Below are 15,133 nucleotides of genomic sequence, written 5' to 3'. Positions count from 1 at the left end.
ATGCAAAAGCATGGAACCTAATGTGGTCCCTGCTTTACGCAAGCAAAATTCCTGGCCTCATCTCCAACCCCTATATAAACAACCTCAAGCTCAAAACCAAGCATCCAAAGGAAAACCAAGTTCCCCCAAAACCCTACCCTCGCTTATTTATTTCTCTTACTTTAAAGGGAAAAAGAAAAGAGAAATTTCTATTTTTATTTATCCTTCGATTTCAGGTAAAGAATCTGAAAGCTTTTGATTTTTTTCGACGATCTTTTTCGTTTGTTTTTCTCTATATTTTAATCTGTTTATTGGTTTGATACCTTTGATCTTTTTAATCGGGATTTATTGTAGGAAAGAATGGATGAATTGAGTTCAATAAAAACTGACTTCTGGTTGAATCTTTGTCGTCTTTTTCTTTGAGATCTATTTGTTTTTTTGGTTGATTTATTTCTCATGTTCTTAAATATTAAAGAACGGAGATGGTTATATTGTTTAAATAATTTTATAAGGAAAGTCAGTAAAAAAGGTTGGAATCGGAAAAAGAAATTGAAATTGAATAAATAGCTAGTTCATTTGAAAATTTAAAAACTGATTTAGATGTAAAACCAACTTAGTGACATCGTATATTGGTAAGCAGTAATGAAAATTTTCAAAGAAAAAAATTCAAAAGTATTCTTTTTTTTTGTCATAAAATGTAATCATATTTTTAGCCAATGATTCAATTGCACGTAAAATCTTTATAAACTTTTACTTTGAATTTTTCTTATAAAAATTATTGTAACTAAGATTTAGCAGTGTAAGTGATATGAAATTATGCTTCTATTCTATAGATGATTAATATATTATTAGTTAACACATTAATTTTGGAAGTTCCAATTGATAACTAGCATTTTTTATTTGAGTGTTGGAATGAATTATGTTTTCTTTGTATAATAATTATTTTTAAGTTTTTAGTGAGCATGTTCCTGTCTCTAATATCATTAAGCAGCTTCCTTATGCCTTTTCAAATTCAACATGAATTTTTATTATGAATTATGCTTATACCTATGTTGTCTGGACTTATGTTGATGTTGTTTGTTGAGGAAGCTTCCAGGTGCTGCTGCAGTCAGCAGAGTTTCAAGTTGAAGTGTGTCAACGTTCGAAGTTTCTTTTATGTCCATACAGGCCATTCCCTATTTGGGATCAATTGGGTTGCTTGGAGAGTATTGTCCTTCAGTTAGAAAAAAGATCAGACCTTTGTCAGACAAATTTGGCTGTATGCATCTTGGACCATTCCAAGAACACCCAGATTTTCATGGTTGCAGCTGGTTGCAACCTTTCGTGATTGCAGAAGATCAGTCTGCTCTCATACCTTGCAAAATTTTTGAAGACTTTACTGCTGCGAACACTTTGAGTTCTAGCATTTGCTGCCTGTGACATTAAGATATTTTGTTTTGAATTGCTTTTCAAGATGGCTTTGCAGAACATAGGTGCTGGAAATAGCGATGATGCCTTCTACAGGTATAAGATGCCCAAAATGATCACCAAGATTGAGGGCCGAGGAAATGGCATCAAAACAAATGTAGTCAACATGGTTGACATTGCAAAGGCATTGGCAAGGCCGGCCTCTTACACAACCAAGTATTTTGGTTGTGAGCTTGGTGCTCAGTCTAAATTTGATGAAAAAACTGGGACTTCTCTTGTTAATGGATCCCATGATACTGCTAAGCTTGCTGGCCTTCTTGAGAACTTCATCAAGAAATATGTGCAGTGTTATGGCTGTGGAAACCCTGAGACTGAGATATTGATAACTAAGAATCAGATGATCCAATTGAAATGTGCTGCATGTGGTTTTGTTTCAGATGTCGATATGAGAGATAAGTTGACAACTTTCATCTTGAAAAACCCACCTGAACAAAAGAAGGGATCAAAAGACAAGAAGGCATTGAGGAGGGCTGAAAAGGAGCGACTTAAGGAAGGTGAGGCTGCAGATGAGGAGCAGAAAAAATTGAAGAAAGAGGGAAAGAAGAAAGGGTCCTCTTCTAAGGAAGGTACCACTAAAGCTGTCTCTACAAAGAAGAAAGCTGGTGGCTCTGATGATGATCACATTTCACCATCTCACAGTCAAGTGGATGAAAAGGAAGAGGTTGATGAGGAGGAGGATGCTGATGATGTCCAGTGGCAAACAGATACATCACTGGAGGCAGCTCGGCAGCGTATCCAAGAGCAACTGAGTGCTGTGACGGCTGATATGGTCATGTTGTCTACAAATGAATCAGAGAAGAAGGCAAAGGTGACTACTAAGGCAAGCAACAATTTAAATGGTATGTCTTCACCACGGAAAGACAACCACAAGGCTGAGAAAGGCAACTCAAACCTTCATGAGACCCTTGTTGAGGAGTTGAAAGCAAGTTTGAAGAAAGGTGTTTCAGCAAATCAATTGAAATCCCTTTTGGGATCTCTTTCTGGTTCTGGTCAGGAAAAGATTAATGCTTTGTTGGAGGCACTCTTTGATGGAATTGAGAAAGGTTTGGCGAAGGAGGTGGTTAAGAGGAAAAACTACCTTGCTGCTGCTGTTGCTCAAGATGAGGGATCACAGCATCTTCTACTTAAAGCGGTAGAGTTCTTTTGTGGAAAGGTCAGCTTAAGTGCGTTGAAGGAAGTTGCTTTAGTTTTGAAAGCACTGTATGATGCTGATCTGTTGGAGGAGGAGTGCATGCTACAATGGTATCAAGCAGGTCTAAAGGGGGAGAACAAAGACTCTCAGATATGGAAGAATGCGAAGCCTTTTATTGATTGGCTCCAGAGTGCGGAGTCAGAATCTGAGGAGGAATGAGATGGTACCTCTTTCTTGCGGGTGGTTGCCACCAATGGTTGTGTTTTTGCAATTTTTAAGATGTTTTGTGTTACTAATGAGGAGTTGCCAGTAAGTCTGCCTTGAAGTTTGCTTTAGTTGTTTCATGGAGTGTCATATTGTGTTTCAGTGTCTAGTATTTGGGTTTCTGCCATAATGTTGATCTGAGTGTGGACAGTTGAATGACATTATCCAAAGTTCATTTGTTCAAGTGAATATCCGTCCTTCAAATCATATATCAGTTTGTTGTGTTCAATTTCCTGGTGGTTATGATTTACCAAAACAGATAACCTTTTTGGGGTGTGCTGGTTTTGATGACCTGACCCTTACCTGGGATTTATTGAATTTTACTTAAACTGAAATCCCCTTGGAAACATATTATGCTTTACATAAATCTATTTCATTATCAGTGGTGCAATGCTTGATTCAAAGTTGCCTCTCGTTGTGGTTAGCAATGGATGAGTTGGTCGAAAATATATCTTCATTTTGGTAGAATTGAAAACAAAAACTACTTCAGGTTGCTCTTTCTTGGATGCTTTTGTGCGAGTACAATTTACTGGCTTAGGGTGTGAGATTATATAAATTTACAGTATATGAGTAATATACAAGGTTTCTGCAGCCTTTAGTAGAAATGAGAGAGAGAGAGAGAATGAGGAGCATTTTGTTGCCAATCTGCTGTTGGTTGCAAGACACTTTCTCATTTTCTTCACAAGTAACGAAGATGGTCTTTGAACCTAGCAATCTTTGTACGCTAAATTTATATATATACCCATTTGAATGTTTTCGTAACTGTTCACAGTAGTAGTAGAATATGCATTCATTCTGACCAAACATGAATCCTCTGCTGATTTCATCTTATGATCCTGGCGCTTGTGCTCCGCTATGTTAAAGATGACATCACCTGTGTATATCCCCTTCATTTTTTTTCTTCTCCCTCTAGCACTACCAGTAGATTCCTAAAGAATGAGAGGAAGCTGCCGCATTGCGTTTAATGCATACCTATAAAACGTGAGTGTGGCTGCTGCAGTTGTGGTAATTCACTTTCTTCATCTGACGCAGCTAGGGAAAAGCGAGGATCCTTCAACATAGTAAAATCATCATATGCAATTAGCTGCTGACAAACTAACAAGCAATTCTTGAGTAGCAGAAGCTGATAGCAGTGAATGTATTCCCAACCTGATGGTGTCGACGACGTTGGATAGCCGTGAATGCCTTAACCATGATATATATAGGCAACAGAATCCCAACAGTTCTCAACATTAGTAACTGCAACACACAGCGGAAAGTTAAAAAGACACTCATTTGCTGCAACACTCTGCCTAAATAACTAGTTTCATGTGCCCTCACAGTGAACAATGTCAAAGAGTAGTCCCCAGCTCCACTGATTATGATTGGAAGAGTGTGGCGCAAAACCAGAAGAACCATGAACTGCACATTAGCATTTATTAGCAAATCTTGCATGACAAGAGTTCGATAATCTAATTCTCTACTACCAACAGAATAATCAGTGTAACTGTCAAGTAAAAGCTAAACTATATGGTTACAACTCAGACATCATAACCAAACATTTTCACCACCAATATGAAAGGACTGGCTACATAGCAAGGGCACAACAGGGCCCATCGTCCAGCCACCTTACCTCCTCTGCAGCAGGCGAGCCATCTGGTAATCAACCATCTTTCCTGCATCTTTTCTGCAAGTTTCTTTTTCTTTTTAATTAATTGCATAATCGCCTTGTTTCGAGAGGAACTTATTTTTAAGAAATTTTCAATGTGTACCATATATACATGAGTTATATATTTCTTAAAATTAATTTCAAGCCCCCCCTCTCCTTCTGAATAGGTAAAAGAGATGAACTATAATTAAAACTACACCCAAGAGAGAGAGAGGTACAATTATAGCAATGACACGGCAACAAATCAGGCTTCGAGAACTGGGAGCCGAATAATCATCAAAATCTGATTCCAGAAAATCACGATCAGTAGTAACCATTGTTATAAAACGAGGAGCTGGCAGGTCTCTCCTGGAAATTTCCCAATTTCCTCTGAGATTATTATAATAATGTTTTAATGAGTGAAGGAAAGCAATCATATCATATAAAGCAGGCTAGACTTTAGACAGAGAGATCAAGATATACCTGAAGTTCATAGGAACACCTCCATAATGAAATAAAGGAGGGGGTGCTGTATAACCAGGCCTAAATTGCTGCATTTTCCGAAAGAGAGCGTAACAATCAGTTTCTTTCAAATTATTCATGGAAAAAGATTTGCAGTTAACGAACTGACAAATAAAACAATGGTTGGACCTGGTGGCAAATCTCACAGATGGTGTCACCCTTCTCATTGCACCACCTTTGAACGCATTTGCGGTGGGCATACTGCAACAATCAAGGAAACAGTAGCACAGGAAAACAAGTTATCTCACTTGCAACTACCCAAAACAAGTGGCAAAGTTTGAAAAGCCAATGGAAGAAGGAGAATGCTCTCAGCGCATGCTGGGACTGCGCTTAAGAGCTTTGCATGCTACTACACTATAACCAGTTGATATAGGAATATATCATACATGTAAAGCATCGTAAACTTGTCCTGAGCTTTTTTCTTGAGATGCACATTTCCAATATTTATGCCAAAAGGAAACCATGCAACCTCTAAAATTGTAACAGAGCTTCTCAAGAACACTTTATAATTCCATTACTTTAATGGCTCCCATATTGTTTTCAAGGCATTTGATCATCTTCACTAAAAAAGAGAAAATACCAGCCTACATGCAAGTTGACATTGGATTTTAGGAATACAGAGGCTAATGATTTAATTGATCTAGACATAAGACGTTGGTCTTACAGTCTCCCAAAGTAACTTCCAAAGCCGAACATATGACACCAGATGACGCTAAAATGTGGATCTGGCGAATGAACAAACTTTAAGATGATAATTAATGGTTTTGAGAAAAGTAATAAACATTTTCAGAGAAGCTAAAAACACAGGCGACAGTTTTATGAAACTACTGATGCTTAAGAACCCATTAGCATTTAGCAATACATGCGAACATTTTTCCAACTTAACTGCATTAGAATAATTCAGGTCTTAATTTAGCAGCATTTTGGCAAATTAAAATGATACAAAAGCGCATTTGATCTACGCATAGATTTTGAGTATTGACATTAAAATTTTAAGGAAAAGGAACCATTTGATCAGCAACTGACCTTCAAGCTGCCACGGCAAGAACAGGGTATCTCCATGTTCAAATCTTCATCCTCATCGTGGCATATCCTACATTCCACCAATTTACTTGGAGATGAACCAACATTCTCATCCATCCTATGAGATGAAAACTCAATCATATCATCTTTGCTTGCTGAGGACATGCCTTGCTGTGATTGGTTTTTACTCTCAATAGCAGCTTCAAGAGTGGATTCCGTTAGTAGCCGATCGACAAGCAACACAAAATGATCTCCCATCCTTCAATCGATACCAAAAAAAAGATAAAATTTGCAGAAACTGGGAGAAGTTAAAATGCAGACTAAATCACGTGCAATATAATTGAATTCCATACAACTACCAAAAAAAAAAAAAGGAATGGGCATGGTGGAAGTACCTCTAGAACAGTTTAAATTAAAAGCTGAATCTGCAATGGAAACAAACCCCTTTTCATTTCATGAACAGAAAAGTCATATAAATGGAATCTTATAGGACTAAAAATGCAGATAAAAATATAAATGGAAAAGTGAAAAAAACTTCCAGTTTAAAAGATGACTAATAAAAATTTCTACCAATGTGTTAATCAAGACCTTTTTATCAAATAATTTTTCGCTTACTTGATACAAAATTTTCATAACCTGGAATCCCAAATCAACATAAAGTATAAAGATCTGCCTTGGTTTTCTTGGGAACAAAATGTATAATAAGAAAATGCAGCACTCCTTAGGAACAAATAGAGTAAATAAAAGTGGTCGAAGCCAAAATAAAAGTTGGCTACAAACCAACAGTCAAAAGAATAATCTTTAAACCGCATCAAACATAAGGATTTTTAGATGTATTAGGCACAACAATGAAAAAATAAACAAGGAAAAAAAATTAAAGGAAAAGGAGCCTTTAACTGGAAACAGAAAGATATAAAACACATGCTATAAAAGCTGAAAATATCCCAATAAAGCAAAATCAAAGGAAAAATAAGATTGAATAAAAACAGGACAGGAAAAGCTACAAGGAATGAGATGAACATGGAAAATCCAGAAAGGAAATTAGAGAAGAACAAAAACCCGGAAACCAAAAAGCAAAAGAACTTGACTATATGGAAAGAGTAAGAGAGAGAGAGAGAGAGAGAGACCCATGTTTCAAAAAAGGCATCAACTTGATAAATGAATAAGACCCCTTTGAAGTGGAAACAAATATAGTTGATTAACATGGAAAAAAGGTATTAATGCAATGGAAAGGAAAGGAAAGGGGAGAGAGAGAGAGAGAGGCTTACAAGTAAGGAAATGGGATTTTCTATTGAACAAGAAAGCAACGATCTTGTTCTTTTTTTCCTTCCTGGGTGGTTGCTTCTTCAAATGAAGCAAGAGATTGAGTGTGGTCGTTATCAACACCACCACCACCGCCACAACTCCATTTTCATTTCAATTTTCAACCCAAAAACAAAGCAAAACATGAGATTCTAACGGCAAAAAGGCCAACACGATTGCTTGCCTTGATTCCTCTTACTAAACAGGTTTTTCTAGTGGCTAGTTTTCTCTTTTTTTTTTAACCATTATAATTTATTGATAGAATTATCTCGTGGGACCACGTTAACTTGTAGTGAGATTCTGCAGTGACGCCAGGTGTGCTGAATCTGCTGATTTTGTCAGGTGCGATTGGGGCCTACTTCGGTGTGGTAGTTGGGGCCACTTTGGAGCCTTGGAGGAGTGATCATCGCCGTAAATCAGCGGCTGATGTTCTTAGTCTTGGACCACATTTTCGTGGGGTCCTTTGTTCTGCAAAAACAATGTTAAAATTAAAAGAAGAAAACACGAGATAAAAATGGAGATAATTGATTACTCGCACAAAGGGTTGTGTTAAATGATTCCAGATTCTGAATACTTCAATTTAAGTTGCTAATTATTTGAATTTAAAAGTGAAGAGGCAAAAAGTATAATGTTGTGGGTAAACAATATTTATATTTTTAGGTCAAATTAGGTAATCAATCTTTGTATTCTATTAAATTGGTAAATTTAATTTTTATATAATAATTTGTAAAAGATAAATTCATGAACTTTTTAAAATTGATAATATCAATTCAATCATTAACAATGTTAAACTTTTCACGTTATTTATGCTGACATAATATTTAATTGTATTATCTTGACATATTTTTACTTATGTAATATTGAATTTGATAACATTACATTTAAAATAATGTAATAATTATATTGACATGATATTTATCAAATACAAATATAAATTTTAAGTGATGATTAAATTGTTTATGTGACACTATTATATTGTTGACTTAAATAATTGAATTGACATTATCAATTTGGCAAAGTATAAGAATTCAATATTTGCAAATTGTTGTGCATAGAGAAAATTAATCTACTACTTTCAACAAAATGCAGAGACTAATTGTATCAAAGATTTTCTCATCTCAAATTGTTCAAACATTTTAGCAATTTTCTAAGATTGGATGTCAAATATGTTGTGTTTTGGATTATAAATGAATCATATAATTTTAGTGATTTAAAATTACGATGGGGGTTTAACTTTAGTAAATCCCTATTTACTATCTACTTTATTCTTCTTTTGTTCTTCCCCAAAAATTCACAATTTCTTTCTTTACCTTTTACTCTATTTCCAAAACCTAAAGGCCTAGAATGCATCTCTCACTCTCTAGCTTTATATGTTTTCCTCCTTCAATGTTTGGGTGAGAGAAGCAATAAGTAAATTTAATGAGTTAGGAGATAGAGTGGGTTAGGAGAGAATGCATTATTATTTTTTTCGTTTTGGAAAACTACACTACTTTTCCTAAAAGAAATAGTAGTTCTGGCTGCTATGACTATGACTATGACTATGACTCTCCAAGATCCTTAGTTCAATTTTGCTCATTAATTTACAAAATAATCATAGTTCTTCTTGCCTTTTCACTTTAATATTCACTTTAATGACAAAAGGTGAAACAAACTTATACCTTTATCATCAAGAAGAAACAAACACACACACAACCTTCAATAAAAAATAAGAAAGAAATTCAGAATACAAGTTCTCTCAATTTAAGATACCATTGCAAGCGCAACCCACTTGTTAACTCCTTAATTAATCTACTTAATACTTCAATTAAAAGGAAATTTAATGAGTTAAATTACCTGTCCACTAGATCCTACTGCAGACTTAAACATGATAAATAAATTTCATATTATACAAGATAATTGTAACTAAGCAGCACTATTTCGGCCAAATACATGATGCCCATTATATTTAATTACTTCAGTCATTGTGTAACCCTAATCTTATTCCCAAGCACTCTCTTTCATGAATATAATGAATGTTGGCAGCATAGAGAGGGAGATAATGGCTTCAGCATCATACAGCACTCTAATTTATTTGTTAATATTGTACCCTAAAACTTTGTTCTCAATCTAGTCTTCTGTAGTGCATGCTTAACATTGATGTTTTACAAAAATGTCCAATCCAGTCACAAAGACCCCCACCCACCAAATTGGAACTTCACTCTTTTAATATTGTTGAATTAAATGCTCATATTTTTTTTTGTGCAAGAGATTATATGATTACAAATATTTTGAACTATTTCAATCTTTTGATGTCTTTTTTTTTTTTCTAAAATCAGAAAAATTCTGATATCTTGGTTCGTAGAAGAGATGTGGTTATCAATTATTGTCATCAGCTCCCTTTCTTAACAGTTCTTCAATCCTACATTAAATTCAGAGAATGGGCTGTCCCTTTTATTAGCTTCACTAGACATATTCTAGACCTACACAGTTTGATGTGGTGTTTCTGTTTCCAGCATAATTTATGTAGCATCAACATCTTAAGATATACACAGTATATATTTTTTTGGTACCGATCAAACACAAAAAAGTTTACCTACTCTTTTGGTAAATAATTAATTAATTAAATAAAAAAGGAAAGAATTAGGCCATTAATATACTTTTATGGAAATAAGATAGAAAATCTATGGATGCATTTGCCCTGCCTATGCTATATTCTGTGCAGGAGTTTGAATAATAGGGCAGGCATCCAAAAAAAGAAACCTCCATTTTACAAATAAAATGGACTATATTTAATAAATATTATTAATTTATGGTATATTTATCATCTGTCATTGCGTTCGAATCAATATAATGACATAATTTGTAAATTAATAGATGTCAGATCGAGACAATAATTTTTTGTGTTCAGGTACTCAAATAGAACCTTGGCTTAGAAGAAGTAATGTTGTTCTACACCCTTTAATTTTGGAGGTTAGTTGAAACTTTGCCATCTTAGGAGTCGGGGACCACAGTACTGGAGGATATTCACATATATAATTCCCTTGGTCCCTTTCAAAGTATTTTTTGCTTAAATATTTAAAAGCAATTTTGTGGGGATCTATACAGGCCATTGTTTCATTGTTAAGTCTTGATTCATTTCGAAATCTTAATTAAGGAGAGCCATAACAGTCCATAATTCTTCACGAATGCTTGTACCACGCATGCAATAGGGTAACTATCTAACCCTTTATTAACCCTCAAAACTGCTAGAAATTAGTAGATATTTGTACCTTAAAACTTGGAGCTCAAATCAAGAGATTTTGATTAGCTTAGTTAAATATATTGTTTCTGGATTTGATGTCGTAAAACCCAAAAAGAAAAAAAAAGTCACACCGTTAAAATGTTGAATAGAGAAATGTGAGGTTTATGGATGCAATACTTTGTGAACAGCTGACATTTAAATTTGGTATATAATGAAATGGTTGTTATTGATAATTTACATTAATTGCTCTGGAGATGAGAAGATCACTGATCATGAAGTTTTTTTTTTTTTTTTGAAATTAAGGCAATGTATTTGTATAATTCATCAACCAGAGTTACAAAGTGTCGTGACATGGCTTTGGCCTTTTTCAATGGCCAAAGACTTATTACAGCAAAATACAAGCCTAGATCCTCAGGAGAAAACGAGGAGGGGTTGGATCGTGATTCCCAAAATTAGTCACAAGGCATCCCGCTCAGCATATCTTTACAGAAGAAAACAGCTACACATAGAGCCATAGCAGGTACAAACCTGGTCCCTCCCCAAACAATCAACAAGCCAAGCACACAGAAACAGTGACAGAGAAAACCCGAAACTGGGACAATCCAAAAGAAATCCTAAAACGAGGCTGCACAAAGCCTCTCGGTGCCATCACCACACAAATCAGGAAGAGCCAGACGTTAGTCATACACAAGCACATTTCTCACCACTGCTGATGAAGTTAACATGATCCCCACAAGATTTAGAATCTGATTGTTAGGTCCCAGCACAATTCTTGCATTTCATGTCTGGTTTTAGCGGAATTTTCCTTGTTTACATAAAGTTCATCTTTTCTTCTCTTTTCATTTATTTATTCTTCGATAAGTTGTCTTAACACACCTCTCCTTCATCTACCCACTAAAGTGCTTACATTCCCTGAATCACAAGAAACTCTTAATTATATTATGATAAGCCCCTTTCTGAAGCTTGCAATGCTGATCTTTTGTTTGGTTTTGATATCTTATCTTGATTAGTCTAATTGTTGAATGATTACCCCGTAAACTTTGCGTAAGCTCATTGAATAATTAATTAATCAAGCACGGACATAAAATTCATAATAGATCTACAAGTGATTTTGTTAATCAATAGATTTTTATTATGAAGCCTCAGAAATATAAAACGTTACAAATCACCACTACATCTTTATCAAAACTTTTCTTTCATTGCGTTAAGCAACAACCCTAAGCAGAGTTGGAGTAGTTGTTAGGGAAATGTACTTTTTAGAGGTATTGTTGGCCAGTGCTCTAAACCTACCTGTTAAAAGATTATATATTTATAATAAACATTTTTATATATTAAATACAATAGTTGATACGTAACATGATAATATTAAATCAGAGTTTAATTAGGTGGCTGTTTCTTGGATTCTTAATTTTCCTAAAAAATCATGGAAATTGTGAAAATTATTTTAACAAATTAATATGTTTCGTAATGTTATTGGTTGTGTTTTTTTTTCTTTGGAATATCTTAAAAGAAGCTAATCATTGTGCTGATTATCTTGTAAAAATGAGATTGAACAGAAATAAATATTTGTACGTAGCAAGTTGTTGGAGGAATATTGTACGAATCAGGTCGACGTAAATTTACGTGAAGAGGGGTTTGTTGGTGATGGCATTTGCAGTAAGATACTGAGCTAGGGTCAAATCGTACTGCCCGGTGCTATTGTTTTGGTGTAATACGTTATGAACAAGGTTGTTCCATTGTTTTAAATAGTGACGATGTAAACCCATGGTTGCTTGACGAGTCTTACTAGTCCAACTTCTGGAAGGATTTATAGTATTCTAATGAAATCATGGTGTAACCATGATAATTTCAATATTTTGAATGGATACTTATTGCTTATAATAATAATAATAATCCAAATCAGTGTTCTTTGAACACTCGCTATTTCATTAACAAAATCAACTTTTTCTTTAAGATAAAACGTACAAAACAAAACTAGAAATGGGATTGGTTTCTTGGCTAATTAACAGCATTAAACCTTTGGCATTTTACTAAAAATTTCATTATAGAGTTACATAAAATTAAATAAATTTGGCTTTAAAACCCTTAAATTCTAGCAAAAAACGCCAAGCAAAGAATCTCCACTAATGTTCTGTTTTTGCAGCAAGCAAGTGTCGGCACTGGGCAGATCAAATCATGCATTTGCATGAACTTATGTGTGGCATATATTTAATGCCCACATGGATATCATATCCAAGTGCTAAAAGCCATACAAAATCACTGCAATGGAAATCTCATGGGAGTGCATGCAGATGTGTTAGCATGTTAAAGTTTCGGTTGACAAGCCCTGACCCATACATAGTTTTATATCTGTTCGGATGATGACTGAACCCTAACTAACAGATCATATTCATTCAGTAAAATCTCTCTCTTTGTACCATTCTATAAGCTTCCCTCTCTCTCTTTGTAACACTTTAATTGGCTGAGAATCTCATTTCTAGAGGTGTTAGTGTGGAGATTTGGACTTAACTACGAAAGAAATTTTACATGGTATAGATGCAATTCTCTGTATATATATCATAGATCCCCGATATGGAAATGGAATGAACTGCTCTGAATTAACTCAAACACCTCTAACGACTATGAAAATTTTGAAGTTAGGTAGCAGATGGAGAGTCTATCAATATACTTTTTCTTCTTGATAAAGGAGTCCATCAATAATCTTGTCATTCTTATTTGAAACATTACATTTAATGGCCCTATAACTACTACTAAAATCTTTTTTCGTCATCAGTAATAAATTAACAAAAAAAATGAAAAATTTACGTTTATATTATTCCTAAGAGGAAAGATCAAGTTACACGGTCTAAAAAACTAATTAGTTTTACACCATTCTATAATTTCATGTATAATTAATATTTTAATAAATCAATCATTAAATTTAATAATTGATTCATACCCATCAAGCACGTAAAGTTTCAAATCAATCCGATATTTTTATAATATTAATTAATCTAGAAAAGTGTTTGTTTCTAATATATATTTTAATGGTCAGAATTTTTATTATTATTAAACAAATAATTAGATATTTTTGATTAATTTGAAATTTAATATGCATGATCTACGTGAATAAAGCATGAAATCTAATAATTAAAATAATCAAATATAACTAATATGAAAAATAATGAAAGTGTATAAAAGTAATTTAGTTTTACACCAATGTAAGTGGATACCTCCTCTATGGTAAACACTTTAATAATTAAGGAATGAGAAGCTTACAATCCCTTTTTAAATACCTTTACCTCAATAAAATGCTAGTACGAATTTATATTGAATATCATTTATGTACCCTCCATTCATACTTGAAAGTTTGGATATGAATTGGTCAAAATATGAATTTGGTTCCACTACTAATTTAAATTTGACATTTTTCGTCTTTTTACCTCAATTTTAATGAATTTCATATTTTAACTTTTTTTTATAAAAAAGTGATTTAAGAACAATTGATTGTAATGTTAAGTTCAATCGCTTACATGACTTTTTTATTGATGACGTGATATGTCAATTTAAATTTTCTTTGACATGCGATACATGTTAATACAAAACAACTTTATTTTTAACGAAAAAAGTAGTAAAATTTTTTTATTAAAATTTAATAAATATATTAATCATTATTTAATTACAAAATTTTTATTTTTAAGATTAATATATCCTGCATAATTAAAAAATTAATTCATCTCAACATATCAAGTCATCATCAAAATATGATGTCATTCAAATTAAAGGCAAAATTTTGACATTTTTATCAATTGTACTTAGTTCAAATTTTTAATGAAAATTTAAAGATTAAATTCATTAAATTGAGGATAGACGGACTATATCCATTGAATTGAGATAGTAAAAAGATTAAATTCAGATTTTAACATTTATCTAATTTTATACATGTTATTAATGATCCAACAGGCCGGAAAACCTTCATAGCTGCCCAACTCTTGGAGCCTAATATGACATTGTTACGTGACTTGGGAGAACCACTCAAACCGATTCCAAGCCTAAGGCTCTAAATTTCTTAAGGAGCCTACTAATTAGACTGAATGATCAGAAAATTGGAACCGGTGGTGTTATTTTTTTTATTTAATCAATTTAATTTGATTTAATTTAACGCCCTTTTATTTATTTTAAAATGAAAATTTAACATTAAATAAATGCCAAATACATATCAGTAAAAAGGCATTAAAAGAGGATATTAATTTGATTAAATAGTTAGAACTTTAATTAACAATTAAGAGGTAATTAGGTTTCAAATTTTATCATTTACAAAAGAAGTTTTAAAAATAAAAACAAAAACTTTAACAATAAAAATAGATTTAAGTAGTTTAAAAATCGGTCAAAAAGCGGTTCAATTAAAAGGTTGACCATTTCGTGATCAATTCAACTTTCCAAAGGTAGGATACCCTAAATTGGACCGAATAGACCACCAGTTTCCAATTCAACCAATCTGTTTGACTAATTCGGTTCGATTTATTTCAACACTTATTAGGTTATTAATTAAGTAAATTGGGTACAATTAATTAGATTTTTTTTACATCTTTTTCTTTAAATTCTCTAATGAAAATAA

The 15,133-nt window shown here is 33.3% G+C and overlaps 2 protein-coding genes across 5 annotated transcripts; one reads left to right on the top strand and one right to left on the bottom strand.

Moving 5' to 3' along the window:
• The first annotated feature begins 85 nt into the window (after window positions 1-85).
• Window positions 86-3,049, top strand: LOC18601951 (eukaryotic translation initiation factor 5-like). The gene is made up of 2 exons (XM_007033058.3): window positions 86-215; window positions 1,069-3,049. The coding sequence occupies exon 2, from the start codon at window positions 1,433-1,435 to the stop codon at window positions 2,795-2,797; it is 1,365 nt and encodes a 454-aa protein (XP_007033120.2). The 5' UTR covers window positions 86-215; window positions 1,069-1,432; the 3' UTR covers window positions 2,798-3,049.
• A 229-nt stretch (window positions 3,050-3,278) lies between these two features.
• LOC18601950 (uncharacterized) lies at window positions 3,279-7,525 on the bottom strand. 4 transcript variants are annotated; one of them, XM_088805423.1, is made up of 9 exons: window positions 7,283-7,525; window positions 6,410-6,458; window positions 6,018-6,273; window positions 5,121-5,192; window positions 4,953-5,020; window positions 4,709-4,859; window positions 4,163-4,243; window positions 3,992-4,081; window positions 3,279-3,893 (listed from the first exon to the last, which is right to left on the bottom strand). In XM_088805423.1, exons 3-9 carry the CDS (start codon window positions 6,270-6,272, stop codon window positions 3,804-3,806), a joined length of 807 nt encoding a protein of 268 aa, XP_088661549.1. In that variant the 5' UTR covers window position 6,273; window positions 6,410-6,458; window positions 7,283-7,525; the 3' UTR covers window positions 3,279-3,803. The 4 variants fall into 4 exon arrangements, with proteins under 4 accessions (XP_088661549.1, XP_017975291.1, XP_017975294.1 ...); XM_018119802.2 differs by having other exon boundaries at window positions 6,410-6,439; XM_018119805.2 differs by having other exon boundaries at window positions 4,709-4,838; window positions 6,410-6,439.
• Between the last annotated feature and the right edge of the window lie 7,608 nt (window positions 7,526-15,133).

This window comes from Theobroma cacao, chromosome 4, assembly GCF_053813885.1.
Source record: "Theobroma cacao isolate CCN51 chromosome 4, ASM5381388v1, whole genome shotgun sequence".
NCBI classification, from domain to species: Eukaryota; Viridiplantae; Streptophyta; class Magnoliopsida; order Malvales; family Malvaceae; genus Theobroma; species Theobroma cacao.
This window is presented reverse-complemented; position numbering and strand designations above follow the sequence as displayed.

Bases quoted from the DNA above. Each gene is read 5' to 3' on its own strand.
- LOC18601951 (XM_007033058.3), top strand. From the start codon at position 1,433: ATGGCTTTGCAGAACATAGGTGCTGGAAATAGCGATGATGCCTTCTAC.
- LOC18601950 (XM_088805423.1), bottom strand. From the start codon at position 6,272: ATGGGAGATCATTTTGTGTTGCTTGTCGATCGGCTACTAACGGAATCC. The intron at 5,193-6,017 runs GTCAGTTGCTGA...TGATTGTTGCAG, and splicing joins CTTGCCGTGGCAGCTTGAAG to TATGCCCACCGCAAATGCGT. The intron at 3,894-3,991 runs GTTGGGAATACA...ACTATGTTGAAG, and splicing joins AACGTCGTCGACACCATCAG to GATCCTCGCTTTTCCCTAGC.